At 45.8% G+C, this 19,188-nt stretch overlaps 1 protein-coding gene across 1 annotated transcript in view; it reads right to left on the minus strand.

Annotated features, from left to right (window-relative positions):
* HS3ST4 (heparan sulfate-glucosamine 3-sulfotransferase 4) overlaps positions 1–11,547 on the minus strand; it is a 441,230-nt gene extending 429,683 nt beyond the window's left edge. Inside the window, exon 1 of the mRNA XM_003916700.4 lies at positions 10,372–11,547. Within this exon, the coding sequence (XP_003916749.1) occupies positions 10,372–11,105 (734 nt within the window). The 5' untranslated portion in view covers positions 11,106–11,547. The remainder of the gene's footprint in view (positions 1–10,371) is intronic.
* Between the last annotated feature and the right edge of the window lie 7,641 nt (positions 11,548–19,188).

A 19,188-nucleotide genomic window follows, 5' to 3' on the forward strand; every position in this document is an offset into this window, starting at 1 on the left:
ATCCATCTGACTCGGGCTCCCAAAATGCTGGGGTTACAGGTGTGAGCTGCCGCACTCAACTCTTGAGAGTCGAGTTGAGCCATCAGCTCAACTCTTAATCCACTCCTTGGGCATGGTCCTTCTACCCCTGAATTGGGTGTGTAAGGCAGTCAAGCCCCTCTGCAAGGGATTATAATAGTTTATGAATCTAAACAGTGACAGTTGTTTTGCTACCCTTTCCTCTGTCAAATAAAATGTGCAAAGTAAGGAAATCCCATATATGAAGTACATTTTGGTCAAGTTTATATAAACAGTATTTTCAGATCCCCCTCAAACACATCTGATCTCAATTTAGGCAGCAATGACTTAGACAAACAAACAAGAATGGGAAAGAAAAGGGAGAGAGGAAAGGGGAGGAGGCGGGAAGGAAAAGAAAGAAATGCCACCCTAGAGAAGGATATCTCTCCATTTACTCCTGTCCTCTCCAGCGCCCCTTGGCAGAGTATTAATATTTTGTTTTTACAAGTCCCTTGCAATTTCTGCTAAATTAATTCCTCGTTATTTTGTCTCTCTGGTTGGTTCTATACACATAGTATTTTTTCCCATTAGATTTTCGCAATGGGTGGCATAAGCATATAGGAAATCTATAAATTTTACATTGTTTTTTCCTTACCAGCCACCTTAATGAATTCTATTATTATTTCTAGTAGATTCAAAGGAAGATTGGTAATCTTAGGTTTTCCAAAAAGAAAAAGTTAAAATTACTTGCAAACAGTAATAATTCTACCTCCCCGCTTTCTTCTTTTGCTCTTCTAATTGTATTATCTAATAACTACTGAACAATGGTTAAATAATAGTAACAATAATGAGCATTTCAGGCTTGTTCTGGATTTAGTGGAAATGCTTCTAGTGTTAAACCACTAAAGATGATGCTGGCTTTAGGTATGACCCTATTTGAATAGCAGATTGTTCTGAAAATCAGAAATACATATTTCTTTTTATAAGATGTCTTTTTAGCATCCATAAAATAAATCACAGATTTTTCTCATTTGCCCAGATTAACAATAAATCACATTACTACATTCCCCAAGATTGAACCATCCTTCCATTCTTAGAATAAATCCCATTCTGTCAAGACTGATAACACCTTTCAATGTGATCATTTATATGTCCATTTCTCCATTCTGTGAGTTATTTCAGATCACTGGCCATGATTGGTTCATGTTTCAGCCCAGCACATAGCACATGATTGATAATACATGTTTAACGAATAAATACATGAATGAATAACTAAATAACAGCTGCACAGAATTAATAACTAAATAACAAGTCCCCAGACACCCTTTGCACCTCCTCCAGTCTCTCTAATCCCTCTAATCCCTTTTCTAAAAATAGCACCCTTGAACCCCTCTTTCTCTATAGGGAAACTATTTCATGTGGCTGCAATAGGGCAGTTACATGGAACAGTTTCACCATAAAGAACAGAGAACCCCGCTTCTCTACTCTCACCACCACCCCAAGCCAAAGGGCTGGCTACATCTCCTAGGCCCGATTAGAATCCCACACAAATATTGCTTTAGGAATGGGGCACAGGACCCAACCTGGGCCCAAGGCATCTCTAGGAATTTCCTACAGAAGCTCTTAAGAAAAACTGTTTCCAAAAAGATCAATAAACATAAAATATGTTTGTCTAGGAATGCTTCTTACCATCTTGCCTAAACTGTGGTGAGACAGCCTGTCTGAGAATGAAGTCAGGTAGAGGCAAACATGGCAAAGAATGGAAAGAGACAGGGGCTTAGTGACATCATTTGACCCCCTGGATCCAGTTTTTCCTGAAGCCAACTTATCCACAGACTTCTCAATCACATAAGGCAATCAATCGTCTTTTTTTTGTTGTTTACAATAGTGTAAGTTCAATTTCTGTCATTTGCAACTGAATAAAACATTGTCTAATTCACATGTTGCTTTGTTTCCTTGTATATTCTTAAATATTAAGGTTGAAAAAAAATTTGAAGGCAAATAAGTCCTAAGTAGTGAGTATAAACAGCAACAACAAAAAAGCAAACCACCTTCTTTTAATTAATGTCAGGATGGGTTGAAAAGCTCCCTTAGTGAATTATAATTTCAGAATGAAATTCCCCAAGACAGTTATAGAGGAGCTTGTTAAACCGCAAAAACCAATGAAATCAGGAGATTACTTTAACGGGGCGGTGGTTCAATCCGTTCCAGAGAGATCATCCATTATGCAAAGCCAAAACCCTTAAAATTTTCTGACAAACAACCGTAGCAATCTTTCATTCATCTAAAGTCTCGAGGCCTCTCTCCCGACTTGATTTAAAAGTGAAAATGCCTGGTATGATTTACAAAAATAAAAAACAAAAATAAATAAATCATGTTAGGATGTCTAGAGAACACCGGTGAAAGCAGCCAAATCTCAAAACAGAGAGTTTCACAGGGTCTTGGTGAGCAATCCTGCATTCCCAAACGCCTTCCGTTCTGCACAAGCACCAAAGGCAAACAGGCTCCTGGCATCCTAAATGCCTCTGAACTTACCCGGGGCAAGTGGCATCCATTCCTACTGGAGGCTCAAGAGAATGTCAGCGTGGAAGTCCACAGAGCCTGTCCACCTCCTTACCCCATTTCTTTTGTGGAGAATTCTGGCCTCAGTTAGCTCATGAAATCATACTTTTTTCCTCCTTCAGCTCAAGTTACAATAGACCAAATTCTGGAATCCGGTTCTGATTATTCTCTGGAGAGCTACTTAAGAGCTGCTTCAGGGTTTAAAATCCCTCATTCAGACATAATCTTGAAATAAAAGACTATATTCAAATGAACAATGCATTACAGCTTTCTCTTTAGGGCCTTCAGTACTGATGGCCCCAAGTACTGATGCTCAGGATAAAGGAAGGCATTGAAGGAAAATGAAGGAGAAGAGTAAGAGAGAAGAGAAAAATGGGAGAGAGAAGAAAGAAGAGGAGCGAGACATTTAATCTGTCACAAGCTCTACGTAAGGCACTTTGAAAGCCATTTCATATCATCCTCATGTAATCCTTTGGCAGCGGGTAATATTGAGCTCATTCTGCAGATGGAGAAATTGAGGCTTAGTTATATTAAATAATTTGTCCAATAGATTCTGGCTCAGACATACAAAATGTGCTCCAAACCATGTTGCTTCTATTCTATAGCTTCCTCTTTCTGCAGGGTCTAATACAGAAAGGTGTTTTGGAATCAAAGTCTTTTCATAGGTGAATGGACCCTACGGAGTTAACACACCTTCATCACCTAAGAAACAGATTAATATAAGTAACCCTGTTGTCCAAGAAAACTAGTATGTGGCAAAGCCAAGTCTGGAATCCAATTTTTCTAAATCTATGATCTTAATCCACCTGAGCATCATCTATTTTATAAGTGCAAGTTATCAATAAAGATCAAATACAAGCACTCCTGATTAACGAGTGAAAAATTGAGAATTTCCCCAGTTTCAAGAGAACGTTAATTGAGAACAGAGAGGAACGTATTCGCGAATTTTCTTTTTTCTGCCTCAATGTTCTTGCTTATATCAGGCTTTTGTGGTTGTTGCAATATATCCGGGAGGCATTTCCCCCATGCTGTTGCAAAATCTGTAAAGGAAGAAAAAGAAAAAGCCCTACACTAAAATAGCACACGTAAGCCACGATTCTGGCCACTGTACAGGGTACACAGGGTATGGGCATGCCAGTTGTTTTCTGAAATGAGTTTAAACAGGAGGTCACAAACCGGTAGCCAGCTGGCTGTATCCAGCCCACAGATGTATTTTGTTTGTCACACAATGTTGGCCCCCACTGGGCTTTTAAGAAACTTAAATCTGTTGCCAATATGAAAAATCAAAAGATTTCAAATCAAAACCCGGATTTCCAGTTTCTCTTACAAAGGGGATGATCTCATAACCCCAATGCCACGTTTGCACATTGGAAAAAAAGTAGCTGGACTGCAGCAGTGGCTTTCCCTTCAGCCAGAGCACAGGCAGCCACTTCAGTTTCTCTCCACCTAAGCTACCTCGCTCATTCATATGACCTGCCTGAGCCCTGAAGTTATGTGACCTTTGGTTTAAAAGGGTAAGGAGGTGCATACTGCAAAGCCAATCATTATTTGGGTTTTCCCAAACCATCCCAAGTAACAGACTATCTGGTCAATATTATGACAGCTGTGATAGAAAGGAGAGCATATATGACACTAAAAAGGTTTGAGAAATGGACAAATTCAGTAGTTGAGACTATATTTGGATATCTGCCCTAGGATACTCATGTTGTTTAGAAAATACATTCACTTTTATTATTTCATTTATTCCTCCCAACAGTCCAAAAGGAAGTAATTACCCTCAGATAAACAACTGAAGCTAAGTGATGTCAGATAAGTTATCCAGCCAAGATCGTCCAATTTATAAGTCTCAAAGCCACATTTTGAACCCAGATTTGTCCAGCGACAAAAACAGTGCTTTTGGAATCATAAAAGAACATTCCGTAGGGCCATGAAGCTTGTTTCCACCCCAGGGCCTTGGCACTTGCTGTTCCCTCCAAGTGGAGACCTCTCCACCCAGGTCTTCACACGGAAGGGTCTTACTCTGTTACTCCATTTACATAACCTCCAAAGAGAGGTTTTTCCCTAATCATCCTACTTAATATAACCTGTATGTTGTCCTGGCATCATGGTACACGCCCATAATCCCAGCACTTTGGGAGGCTGAGATCAAAGGATTCCTTGAGGCCAGGAGTTTGAGACCAGCCTGGGCAACAACGTGAGACTCCTGTCTTAAAGAAAAATTTTTTTTTAATAATAATAACCAACATGCACACACACATTCCCCAATTACTTTCCAGGACTTTGCTACTCAAAGTGAGCTCCAGACAGCAGCAGCAGCAGCAGCAGCAGCATCTAGTAACCTTTTAGAAATGTGGACTCCTGAGCTGGGCACGGTGGCTGACGCCTCTAATCCCAGCACTTTGGGGAGACCGAGGCAGGCAGATCACAAGGTCAAGAGATCGAGACCATCCTGGCCAACATGGTGAAACTCCGTCTCTACTAAAAATACAAAAATTGGCTGGGTGTGGTGGCACACACCTGTAGTCCCAGCTACTCAGGAGGCTGAGACAGGCAAATCGCTTGAAGCAGAGATCGCACCACTGCACTCCAACCTGGCAACAGAGCAAGAGTCTGTCTCAAAAAAAGGACAAGAAAGAGAAATATGGACTCCCAGGCCCCTCTTCAGACTGGCTGAATCCGAATCTACATGTTAACAAGATCCCCAGATGATCCTAAACTTTACAAAACACTACACCACACAGGTGCTGTCCAACAGAAATATAATGTGAGTCACAAGTGTAATTTTAAATTTTCTAGTAGCCACATTGAAAAGGTAAAAAGAGGCGGACTTAATTGCAAGACGTTTTACTTGATCTGAGTATAATTTCAACATGTAGTCAATCTAAAATTACTGAGTAATTTAGTATTCTGTGTATCTTATACTTACAGCACATTTCAATTTGGACATTTTACCCATTCAATAGCCACAGACAGACAGTAGCTACCATACTGGACAAAACAGCTCTGGGCCATGCATTACTTTGTTTTTCTTTGTAGTCTTTATCACCACCAGAATTTGTATTACATGTCATTTGGCTCTTTGTTTGCTGTCTCTACAACCCTCCTACTAAAATGTTAGTTCCAGGAGAACAGGTGCTTCATCTATCTTATTCATCACTTTATCCCCAGTACCTAATACAGTGCAGGGCATATGGTACATATTTTTTAAATAATTGAAGGAATGAATGAACGAACACAGGATATATGCTTCCTAGTACTTGATGTGTGGCAGTGTGGTACAGGGGAAGACATCAGCACTTTGAAATTAGACAGCAGGTTCAAATCTCAGCGCAGGCACTGAATAGTCAAGCAACCCTGAGCTAATCATTTACCCTCTCGGAGCCACCTGTAAAGCGGAAATGCTGCTACATATATCACCATATCATCACAATCCTCAAATGAAATAACAGGTTTATAATGGTAGGTAGCACCAATTGCCACAATAGCTGGCACTCAATAAACACCAATGAAATTCTATCCTTCTCCATTCTCTCCCCAGTTGTCACATGCAAAATATGCTGCTGAACACTGACCATTTTCCTCTGGGTAGCATAAGCATGACTTTGTAGAGTATTTTCCTGAGTTACTTTCCCCTAGCCAATGGAATGGGTGACAGTGAAGACAACTTAAAACCATGGAAGAGCTCCCAGCTACTCAGGAGGCTGAGTCAGGAGAATCGCCTGAACCCAGGAGGCAGAGGTTTCAGTGAGCCGAGATCATGCCACTGTACTCCAGCCCGGGTGACAGAGCAAGACTCCATCTCAAAATGAAAAAAGCAAACAAACAAATAAACAAAAACCATGGAAGATCACTTCCCATTGCCCTGGGGCTGGATGGCTTCCATTGTAAAGTGGTCACGGTTACCGCACGCTCTGTAAACCATGAGAGACAAAACAGCTCATGTCATCTCTGTCACCTTGATGAGATCTGCAGTGGCAGCCCGTTGGCCTGGCTCAAGGTCCTATCCCTCGGAAGAGTTTAAAGTCTTTGCCTAGAGAGCTTATAATAAGCTCATTCTGAAAACTGCACTGTGTGGCTTTGCCTGTTTTTGGAAAGGGAGAGGGAAGAGGGCATGGAGGGTTTAAGCTCACCCGATTTATTAATCCTGGCCTGTGTCAATTCACCAAGTGAGGCTTGCTTCTTCGTAGGTTTTAACACATGCATCCCAATCCATTAGTCTATCTTGCCCTGAAAATCTGATGCACACGTTCTAATCTCAGATGTATTTTTATACCACATTAGATCAACAGCATAGGAGGAAAGCAAAACCCGGATTTAGACATAACTGAAGTGACACTGAGGAAGTGAACCTGCCAGGGCTGTTGAGTTGAATATGAGAAAATCCCAAGCCAGCTGTGCAGAGAGCAGCCCCAGTTTCTTCTTGGCTCTCCCTCTTGCTGAAAACACAAAAACCAGAAACACACACAGAATTCATAGGCTACTGGAAGCACATTTAAACAAAATAACAATAAATAAACAGGGGAAAAAATAAAACTTTTAATTAACCCGTGGATCTCTAATAAGTCCAATAGATTCCAGCTAGCATACCCGGTATAGGAAGGAATTACACCGTTTAGGTACAGATGCCACCATTTATTTTATTTTATTTTATTTTATTTTATTTTATTTGAGACGGAGTCTCACTGACTCCCAGGCTGGAGTGCAGTGGCGCAATCTCGGCTCACTGCAAGCTCCACCTCCCAGGTTCACGCCATTCTCCTGCCTCAGCCTCCCGAGTAGCTGGGACCACAGGCGCCCGCCAGCACGCCCGGCTAATTTTTTGTATTTTTAGTAGAGACGGGGTTTCACTGTGTTACCCAGGATGGTCTCGGTCTCCTGACCTCGTGATCCACCCTCCTCGGCCTCCCAAAGTGCTGGGATTACAGGTGTGAGATGCCACCATTTAAAAGATGAAGAGTCAGACTAGGAAACCAGGAGAAAGAGTTTCTGACACTGGAATCAATGCCACTGATCAGTGCCATCTGATACCGAATCAATGCCACTGTTTCCTTTTCTACCATACAGTGAGAATGCTGCCTCTATTTCTATACGGGAGTGAGACAGGAGTCTGAAGAGATAGATGGAACTGATGAAAATTTCACAAACGCCTCAAAGCACTGCTGTCTGTGGTAAGGCTAGAGAGCGGTCCAAAGCAGTCCCAGCACACTCAGATCCTGTGGGTCCAACTGGTCTTCCCAAAAGCAGAGCTGGGGGGCTAATGATTCCCTCTGTGTTAGACAGACACGTATTGGCAGGCAGCTTGTTCGTAAGAGAATTTTGTGTCCAACGCTTTCTTTTTTTTTTTTTTTTTTTTGAGACGGAGTCTGGCTCTGTCGCCCGGGCTGGAGTGCAGTGGCCGGATCTCAGCTCACTGCAAGCTCCGCCCCCCGAGTTTACGCCATTCTCCTGCCTCAGCCTCCCGAGTAGCTGGGACTGCAGGCGCCCGCCGCCTCGCCCGGCTAGTTTTTTGTATTTTTTAGTAGAGACGGGGTTTCACCGTGTTCGCCAGGATGGTCTCGATCTCCTGACCTCGTGATCCGCCCGTCTCGGCCTCCCAAAGTGCTGGGATTACAGGCTTGAGCCACCGCACCCGGCCGTCCAACGCTTTCAATCAGCACCACGGGGCTAGATGCTGGGGTGGGGATGAAGGACACAGAGACATCACATGGTCCCCTTAAGTGAGGATCAGGGGAATCTTGTTCTATCCACACCGCTTCACCTTCACAGTTCTGTGAGTGGCTACCAAATATTGACACCGAGCCCCAAATACCACGAGCATTGGTTGGGAGTAGGAGGCTGGGCATACCACAGCGCTGGAATAATATATTCCGGAGCCACGTCAAGCAAGGTAGTTTCTATACTTTCTCTTCCTAACACCAGCAAAAAGGAATCTAGGAAATCTGGCATCTTCTATTCTCTCATTCAGAACACTCTCCAGACCCGGTGATGGGACTTCCTGATACACATTCCACCACACACCCTTCATTCACTTTATTTTAAATCACCCAAATAAAACACCCCTCCCCCCCCATTTCCAGCTGCCACAAACCCAACCACCTCAGATCTTGGAAAGATTTGATCTTTCTGCCTCCCTGAAAGGGCATTTGACAATTCTCATAATTCTAAAATTAGAAGTGGAAAAAAACAAAAACAAAAATGCAATTACCCTCATAAGGCCAAAGCTACCCCACAGAAGAAACCAGAACATTCCTACAACCAGCAATTAAACAACTAAAACCTTCCCAGACATCATGCCCCTTCTTTATTTTGCTGTTGCTGCATTAATCATCCTAACACCTTTTTAATTATGATCACAAACTGGAAGCCATGGCTTCTGATGTTATAAATACTGATTTTCCAGTTAAATTGGGCATTTGCTGTTTTATGTTTTGATAGGAAAGGGCTGTTTGAAGCCTCCTAAAATACTGCAATTAGTTTTCTCTGTTGAAACAGACAAGACATTAACAGACACATTTGCTGCTTCTCTGTAATGTGCTGGAATGTTTATGCCTAAGTGTACTTCTCTCAAGCTTTTAAAGCGTAAGGCATATTTTTTAAAGTGGAAGAAATCAATCATAATACACACATTTATTATATATCTCTGAAGTTAAGTTATTTCTAAAACTTTCCCAGGCTGTAATTTAAACCTAGAAAGCACATCCCCTCAACGGGCAGGCAACCTGTCAGGAAACAATCTTTATTCTACCTATTGGCTCTGCTAAGATGATAACATCACTTTAGCTGACAAAGGCTGTGTTTCTGTTTGACAATCGCAATTAATTACCGAAATGGAATGGAGATGGAGCCAGCCATGCAGATCTCTTTCCCAGAAAGATATAAAACAGGAGGAGAGAGAGAAAGAGGAAAAAACAAAGGCGAAGGAGGTTTGCGTTTGGGGCATCTGCACCAGTGCCGTTTAAAATGTTATGGCTGGCAGGAAAGCTGGAGTATTAATTTATTTTACCTGCACTTAACTTTCTAGTCCTCTCTTCTCCCTTTCTCTCACCACCGGCAGACGGTGGGAAAGGAGGGAGATGAACATCTCACAAAACAGAAGCTCCAATCTGTTGCGAAGGAGGCGGAGATTAGACAGGGCACGGTCTGGGGCATAAAAACTCTCAGGGCACCAACTGTCATGCAGACATTGAGGCTTCTGGTGCAAAATCAACTCCGTGCTCATTCAGCCAAGGGGGATGGAAAGTTATGGAGGTGGGAGGCATCCTTTCTTTACTAGAAAGCCAAAACGCCAGCATGATCTTTGTAACTGTTCCCTATTCATTTTGCTCTGACCTTAACACACTCAAGTTGAATTCCAGCCACGCAAATGCATGTGAGGGTGATTTTAAGAGATTGCAGGGGACCTCAAATCCCCTTAGTCAATTTAGCCATCCTGTCTCACTCCTCAGCGTCCTCAGCCCAGAATCCCAGAATCCCGCAAGAGCCTGGGTTCGGAAACACCCAGCAGGCACGAGGGCTGGGGATTCCCAGGCTGGGAGTTGGGCAGATTCAGACAGCACCTCCTTGGATGAGGAGCGCGGGAGGCAGGGCAGGGTGACACCTCCTCTCCTCGCCCTGAAATAAAGTGATCTTTCGCTGGAGTCCAGCCCTCTCAGCCGATCCCCCTGAGCAAAGCCGCCAGGGTTTGCAGAGCCCTCGCGGGGGCTTGGGCCTCTCGGGACGGTGCCTGGATGCTCGAAGGGCGTGGAAAGCCGCGGCTTCCCCTCCGCGTCTCCCCCACGCGTCTCCACCAGCCCGCGGAGCCCAGAGTCCTACCTGTACCACTCCAACCCCTTTTCGTAGTTCCTGTCGAAGAAGTGGGGCTCTACGCCCACCGCCCGCACGTCCGGGTGTACGCGGATCGCCTCCAGCAGCGCGCGAGTCCCTCCTTTCTTGACCCCGATGATGAGCGCCTGTGGCAGCTTCTTCTCCCCATAGTCAGGGGTGCTGACGGCGCCGCCCCTCTCGCTGCTCCCGTTGGCCGCTCTCCGGCCTGCGAGATCCTCGTCGGTGGTGCTAGACTCCTGCGCTTCCCTCTCTGGCAGCGCGCTCTGAGCCGTGATCATCTCGCTGGGGGCCAGCGGGGTCCGGAGCCAGGGGTCCCGGGCGCCTCCGCCGCCGCTCGGCAGCCCCCAGCCGTCGGTCCCGGGAGCGGCGGGCTGCTCGGGGGGCTCGGGCGGCTCCCCGCGGCTCGCGTTGTCCAGCGGCGGCGGCGCGGGTGGCTGCGAGGGGGCGCCGAGGCGCACGGGGGGAGGCAGCAGAGAGGGTGGCGGCGGGCTCGGCGGGGGCTCGGCGGCGGCGCCCGGCGACTCCTGCAGCGCCAGGGGGAATTGCAGGGAGCCCGAGCCGCCCAGGAGGCTGTAGCACAGGTAGGTGACAGACAGGGACAAGGTGCACATAAAAAGCAGCTTGCGCGCCGGCGGCCCCTTAGCAGAGGCGCCGGGCGGCGGCGGCGCGGCCAGAGGTGGAGGCGGAGGCGGAGGCGGAAGAGGTGCGGGCCACCGGGCCATAGCGGCTCCCGGCTCGCGGCGGCGGCGGCGGCGGCGGCAGCCCCCGGCGCTGCCCGGACATGGTTTCAGCCGCCGCCCCCGCCGCCGCCGCCGCCGCCGCTGCCCAGCCGCCCCGGCTGCATGAAGCGACGCCGCTGCGCCCCCGGCCCTGGCCGCTGTCCCGCTGCGCCAGGGGGGAGCCCGGCCGCATGGCCCCCCGCCCCAGGCTGCCCGCCGAGTCCGGGTGGCCCCCGCACCAGTGCCCCCCCCTCAGCCTCAGGCAAGGGGACCGAGGGGGGCGCGTGGACCCGCCGGCGGCACCTGCTCCGTCTGCAGCGCCCCCGCTTCCCCAGCTCCGCTGCGGCTCCTGCTTCAGCCTCTGCCGCCGCCGCCGCGCGCTGTTGCAGCCCCGAGTTCCTTCCCCGCTGCTAACTTTCTGCCGGGAGAGAGGAGACGCGCGGAGGGGAGGAGGAGGGGGCCGGGCGCGCGCCCGGCGCCACCGAGGGAAGGGGGGTGCGCCTCGCGCGCGCCTGCGAAGGGGGGCGCAGGAGCGGAGGCGTGCGCTAGGGCTGGGGCACCCGGGAGAGCGGAGATCGTGCCCCCCAGCCCCCCAGCATACACTCACTTGGGTGTTACCCACCCCACCTCGCGTACTCCCCTCCCTTGGGAGCTCGGGACGCCGTGTTCTCCATTCCTTTGCCCCAGTACTTTTAGAGAGGTAGAGCCCAACGCCAGCCGCCGGTGCCGCGCACCGGGAGCTGGAAGACAGCAAGCGGGTGACGAAGCTCTCGCTTCCGCTTTTCCCCTGGGACTCCAACTCAGCCCATCCCCGACCCTCCCTTCTCTCGCCCGGGATATCCTCCTGCCTTCGGCCCAGGAGTGAATCTTTCTCTACAACCGCTTTCCATCCCAACTTCCATCTTTCCAGCCACCCCCCCCCCCCCCCATCTTCTCTTGAAGCTCCTGATGGGTGGAGCTTTGACACAAGCCCCCAGGTTTCCGAGCCCCAGAGCTTTTCCCTCTGTCCCATCACCAGGTGACAACAGTTTCTGCTCCAAGAGATGAGGCTTAATCACTTAATCCTCGACACACTTAATCACAGGTGCACACACCTGCGCCTCTTCGGGGGCATTGCCACTAACGGAGTTCATGGTTTCCTGGATTGAAATACTGTGGGACCATTGTCGCTCTGAACACCTAATAAGCAGAGACAAGCTGGGTTGCAGGGTGTCTGTGCATCGCCTCGCTGAAATTTTTTAAGTGTATTTTCTTTGCAGAGAGATCTCCACCCCTCACCTCCCTCTCCTGGGGGAAAATGGTAAACATCAGAAGGCTTTGGAAGATTCACAACTAGGCTTTGCTTCCTGTTGCATCTTGCTCAGGGAAGTGAGGGAAATGGGAGAAAGAGACAAAGTGATCAACTGAGGCACTCCAGCAAACTCTGCTTTCCGCAACAGGGGCTGACTCTGCACAGATCTCCGCCAGGTGCCTCCTGGGGGTGGCTCTAGTGAGTCCCATTTGCCCCCCAGCCACAGCTGGGTGCCTGATGGGGCTGCTTTCCCCTTGTTGGCTGTTGTGACTGGCATCTGTGATTTTGTTTGATCACGTAACAGGAAAACCAGTTGAAAGATAATGTATATAATGTCTAAATATTAACGAGATACCTAGTGCCAAAGAGAAAAAAAAATATTAATCAAATAAGATGAAGAACACGGACTTTTCCCTGAGTGAACAAAAGCTCACTGCTGCTCTCAGCTGGACACGAGTTTCCTTCACTGCAGCTTTAGTTCAGATAAAGATTATTCCTTTATAATATATTTTTTATGGTACACTGGAGACCTCTGAAATGCAGAGTCTGGTGTCCTGTAAATCATTCTGTGTAACTAGGGATGCTTTTTCAAACAGCACACAACTGCGTTACTGTAATGTCAATGGGAAGGGGCCAACTGGAACGGAGAGAAACACAAGCACTGCCCAGCCCTTGTTGTGCTCGGAGGGGTGCTCCAAGGTGGTCGTCCAGGAAGCCTGGGTTGCAACAGATATTGCCATGTCAGCGGCCAGTCTCCCTTTGAAGGCCCAGGCACTAGATGTCCGGCATATGGCCCAGGTCCTCCTTGCAGTTCCTGCCTAACACCCAAACTTTTCTATCGCCCCTCTCAGCAATCCAAACGAATCAGCTCCATGCCCAGTTTTACTAAAGATGGCTCTCAAATTTGGAAAGGTTTTGGTAAAACGGCATCAAAACCAACAGTGGCAAATGGAGATCTGAATGTGGCCAGCACGGTGATATTAAAAAATGTAAACAGGCTGCAATAGTTTAAATTGGGGGTTTTCCCAAAAGAGAGAAAAAAAAAAACCTTGGAGAGGACATTACTGTTGAAAAATCAGCAGATCCAGGACTTTGAGCCCCTCCCTCAGAGGCAAGAAGCTGCTACCCCTTTAGATAGAGCGAATATGCTGACGTTTTCACAGTGTCGTACAAGTTGCCCCACACACATTTATGTCACTTGCCTTGACACTGCTAGTAGGGACATTTCTCAGTATTCCTTTTGCCTCCAATCCTCAGATAGTCACGCTTTAATAACAAACTCTTGAAAGAATAGAGCCCCTTTGGTAAAGTGTCAGGCCCACAAGTGATGGAGAGGAGGTGGGCTCTTTTGGAGAGGAACTTTGTAAATTTCACACTTAAGCAGTTGCCTATTTTTTATCTACTTTTGAGCCAGGCTTTTTCTAGGAGCAAGTCCTTGAGAAACCTACAATGAAAAGTGGCAGCTACCTACACAGGGCGAACTCGACGTCATCCAGCCATTCCCAATGGATCTGAAGACTTGATGGAAGATAGTTTTCTGTTTCCCCTGCCAACACCCACAGAATTCCTCTAACTGGTCACCTGGCCTCACTCTGCCTCATTTCTATTCATCCTAGACAACAATAGCAGATCAATGTTTCTGAGGCAATGTTTCTTAGCTCTACCAATGTCCCCTCTGACTCGAAAAACCATTATCTCACTACCTAACTAATAAACTCCAACCTCTTTACCTTGGTACTCAAGGTTCCCCCTACCTTTGGTGTATCTCACAGTCCTGCCAAACCAAACGGTGCATGCTGTCCAAACACACACGCTACATTCTTCTCTTCTGTCTCCGTAGTATCATATGATAACGTTCGAGCAAAGCTGTCATTTGCTAGCTAAGTGGCTTTTGGACAGGTCATTTTACCTCCCTCAGCCTAGGTTTCTGCATATATAAATAATGGATAAGACTCACCTCAAATTGTTTTTATAAAGAATTAAATTGAATTAGCTAGAATATGCAAAAATCCCTAGCTCGCTGCCCAACATGGGGAGGCTATCAATAATTATTCAAATCTAAATATTGGCCCATGCCATGCTCTGCTTCCTTTTCCTATTAAAACTTTATTCTTGAAAAATATGCGTGTACTCTTTCTTTTTTTTTTTTTTTTTTTTTTTGAGACAGAGTCTCGCGCTGTGTCACCCAGGCTGGAGTGCAGTGGCGCGATCTCGGCTCACTGCAAGCTCCGCCTCTCAGGTTCACGCCATTCTCCTGCCTCAGCCTCCGAGTAGCTGGGACTACAGGCGCCCGCCACCACGCCCGGCTAGTTTTTTGTATTTTTAGTAGAGACGGGGTTTCACCATGTTAGCCAGGATGGTCTCGATCTCCTGACCTCGTGATCCACCCGCCTCGGCCTCCCAAAGTGCTGGGATTACAGGCTTGAGCCACCGCGCCCGGCGCGTGTACTCTTTCTTTAAAACTATCCCAGTGTATCAGCTAAAGTTCACTGTCCTAAGATGTTCTGTTTGTAGCATTTGTAATGTCAAGTCTAATGCCTTCTGGAATATTGGTAAAGTTTTAGGTTTTTTTGTTTGCTTATTTTCTATAAAATAAAATCACTGGAAGGATTCCTAGTAACTGAAATAACTAAAGGGAATTTTAAAAAATCAACAAACAGCAAAAACTGGCTTTGGAAAGGACAGTACAGTGTGTGGTGGTCATTCTGACATTCGTCCAATATTGTCCAGTCTCCTTGTGGACATCTGGTAGGGATATACTTCCCTGGCCCCTTAAAGTTAGGTGTGACTATGGGCTGCTTTGGCTACTGAAACGTGAATGGAAGTGAAGTTTGTCCCTTCCAGGCAGAAGCCTTGAGAGGCAGAAGGAGATTTGCCAGGGTCTGTTTTCCCTCCCTAGCAATTGCAGAAGAAAAGGGTTGAATACAGGGTCTTAGCTTCTGCATTAGGCCTTTTTCTTACCGCTATAAATAAATACCTGAGTCTGGGTAATTTGTAAAGAGAAGAGGTTTACTTGGCTCACGGTTCTGCAGGCTGCACAGGAAGCATTATGTTGCCATCTGCTTGGCTTCCGGGAGGCCTCAGGAACTTACAATCATGGTGGAAGGTGAAAGGGCAACAGTCACATCGCATGGCCAGAGCAAGAGCAAGAGAGCAAGGCATGAGGTGATATGGACCTCAGAGAACTCACTCATTGTCACTAGAATATTACCAAGGGGGTGGTGCTAAACCATTCATGAGAAATCTGCCCCCATGATCCATTTACCTCCCACCAGGCCCCACCTCCAACACTGGGGATTACAATTCAATATGAGATTTGGGCAGAGACACACATCCAAACTATTTCAGTACCCAACTACTCAATCCCGCACATTGATTAAGGATAATACAGATCCAGCCCCTCGTGACAGGTACATGATCAAGAAATAGATCTGTGTTGTTTTCAGCTCCTGAGACTTACGGCTTGGTCATTACCACAGCACAACCTAGACTACCTGACTGATTAAAGCACACATGCTATTAATTTTCCGTGCTGTTGACCAAGATGGCTTCATTGCTCCAATATTAGAAATCCCCTTCACAAAAGTAGATAAATGAAAGATTAAAAGCCCCATCAGTTACAAAAGAAAAGTCTCCTGGAAATATAGGCAGAACTCTTGTCTCATGTATAGCAACTATATCTCCTCGGTTCATCTTTCACCTGTTGATTAAAAAGTATATCTGTAAGCTGGACATAGTGGCTGATGCCTGCAATCCCAGCACTTAAAGAAGCTGAGGTAAGAAGATCACTTGAGCCCAGTAGTTCAAGAGCAGCCTGAGCAAACTAGTGAAACCCCATCTCTACAAAAAAACAAACCAACAAATCAAAGTATCTCTACGGAAATCTGGAGGTAAGCCTCCAGACGAAGCCAACATAGTGATAAACGACAACATTGTATACTTGTAAAAAGATTTAAAACAGAATAATAGTGGCCATGAACATATAAGACCTGACATTGAAAAGACCTTGCGCTTACATAGGAAATAGAAATTGCTTAGAGCTGAAAGCACAACAGGACAAAATCTGGTGGATAGAATTGAGCAACACTCATAGGAAAGATTATAGATTCAAATATACTTTCCCCCCAAAACAAAATTTTAAAACAAATGAGCTACATGTTCAACTCAAGAAGTTAGAAAAAGAGCAAGAGTCAGGAAGTAAGGAAATAATAAAGATAAGAGCCAAGCATATGTTTATATTTATTTGCTGTTTATTCCTTGTTATGGACTGAATTGTGCCCCCCTCTCCCTGCCTCCGAATTCAAAATGCTGAAGCCCTAACCTCCAATGTGACTGTATCGGAAGACAGGGTCTTTAGGAGGTGATTAAGGTTAAATGAGGTCATACATGTAGAATCCTAATTAGATAGGACTGTAGCTGGAGAAGAAGAAATGATCTCTATTCCACTCCCTCTCTTTCTCCCTCTCCATGTGAAGACACAGTAAGAAGGTCGCCATCCGCAAGACAAAAAGAGAGCCGGTGCCGGAACTGGACCACGCTGGACACCTGATCTTGGACTTCCAGTTTTCAGAACTGTGAGAAAATAAATTTCCTAGGCCGGGCGCGGTGGCTCACGCCTGTACTCCTGGCACTTTGGGAGGCCGAGGTGGGCAGATTACGAGGTCAGGAGATCAAGAACATCCTGGCTAACACGGTGAAACCCTGTCTGTACTGAAAATACAAAAAATTAGCCGGGTGTGGTGGCAAGCGCCTGAGGTCCCAGCTACTCTGGAGGCTGAGGCAGCAGAATCACTTGAACCTGAGTGGCGGAGATTGCAGTGAGCCAAGATAGTGCCACTGCACTCCAGCCTGGGGCACAGAGCAAGACTCCATGTCAAAAAAAAAAAAGAGGAAGAAAGAAAGAAAGAGAGAGAGAAAGAAAGAAAAAGAGAGACAGAGAGAGAAAGAAAGAAAGAGAGAAAGAGATAAGGGAAGGGAAGGGAGGGGAAGGGAGGGGTGGGGAGGGGAGGGGAGGGAAGGGAAGGGAAGGGAAGGGAAGGGAAGGGAAGGGCAGGGAAATTTCCTTTGTTTAGAAACGCCACCTAATCTATTATATTTTGTTACAGCAGCTTGAGATGACATTTACCTTTCATGTTTTATGTTTATTTGCATGTTTATCATATTTTTATAAGTTTTCTATTGCTTGCTTGCTATCTTATTGATTCAAAAAAGTCTCTTATTATTAGAGGTATCTGGTTTTCTTTCTATCATATATCTTCCAATTATTGAATTACCAATTTGCCTTTACCAATTAACTGGTTGTAGTGTTCCTGATGACATATGTTTTTCATTATTATGTAGTCAATGTCTCAATGATGTTTCTTGTGTATTTTACCTTTGCTGGAAAAAGGCATCCCTCAAACTATGTAAATATTCATCTATACTTTCTTCTGGGACATTTTTGTTTATTGTCTACATATAAATGTTTAAACTATCTGAAATTCATGTTTGTGTATAGTTTTACCAAGCTATCTAACTATTTGTTTTTTCCTAGCAGTAGTTATTTCCCAATGGTTTGAAGCTCCAGTGTCGTAATAAACCCGTAATGTTGGAATTTTCCCATCTAGAAACATATGGGGCCAATCGCCATTAATTCAAATCTTTTCTCATATTGGACCTTCTATAATTTCATTGACATAAACCCTGCACAAACCTGGAACTGGATTAGTGTTTTGACGTCTAATTCTTCTTTGTTCAGTTTTATAAATCTCTTTCTATCCTTTTGTTTCACTCATGTATTCACTCTTTCAATTGTCAGTTTTAAGCGACTAGTATATTCCTGGCCCTGAATTAGACATGGAGGATAAAGTAGTGAGACGGACAGCAAGGCCTCTGTCCTCACTAAAGTTTAATAAAATGAGATGAGTACTAACAGAGAGAAAATACAGTTAGGCATGGTGGCTCACGCCTGTAATCCCAGTGCTCTGGGAGGTCGAGGTCGAGATGAGAAGATCCCTTGATACCGGGAGTTTCAGACCAGCCTGGGCAACATAGTAAGACCACCATCTCTACAAAATATTTTTAAAATTAGCCTGGTGCAGTGGTGCACGCCCATAGTCCTAACTTATCAAGAGTTTGAGGCAGAAGGATCACTTGAGCCTGGGAGTTGGAGGCTGCAGTGAGCTATGATCACGCCATTGCATTCCAACCTGGATGACAGAGAAAGATGCTGTCTCTAAAACAAGAGAGAGAGAGAATACAGAATGCCAGATGCTGTGGAAGCACATTTTATTATTATTATTATTATTATATTATTATTATTATACTTTAAGTTCTAGGGTACATGTGCACAATGTGCAGGTTTGTTACATATGTATACATGTGCCATGTTGGTGTGCTGCACCCATTAACTCGTCATTTACATTGGGTATATCTCCTAATGCTATCCCTTCCTACTCCCCCAACCCCACGACAGACCCCGGTGTGTGATGTTCCCCACCCTGTGTCAAAGTGATCTCATTGTTCAGTTCCCGCCTATGAGTGAGAACATGCAGTGTTTGGTTTTCTGTCCTTGTGATAGTTTGCTCAGAATGATGATTTCCGGTTTCATCCATGTCCCTACAAAGGACACAAACTCATCCTTTTTTATGGCTGCATAGTATTCCATAGTGTATATGTGCCACATTTTCTTAATCCAGTCTATCATTGATGGACATTTGGGTTGGTTCCAAGTCTTTGCTATTGTGAATAGTGCCGCAATAAACATACATGTGCTTGTGTCTTTATAGCAGCATGATTTATAATCCTTTGGGTATA

The sequence above is a fragment of the Papio anubis genome, chromosome 18 (genome assembly GCF_008728515.1).
Source record: "Papio anubis isolate 15944 chromosome 18, Panubis1.0, whole genome shotgun sequence".
In the NCBI taxonomy this organism is placed as follows: Eukaryota; Metazoa; Chordata; class Mammalia; order Primates; family Cercopithecidae; genus Papio; species Papio anubis.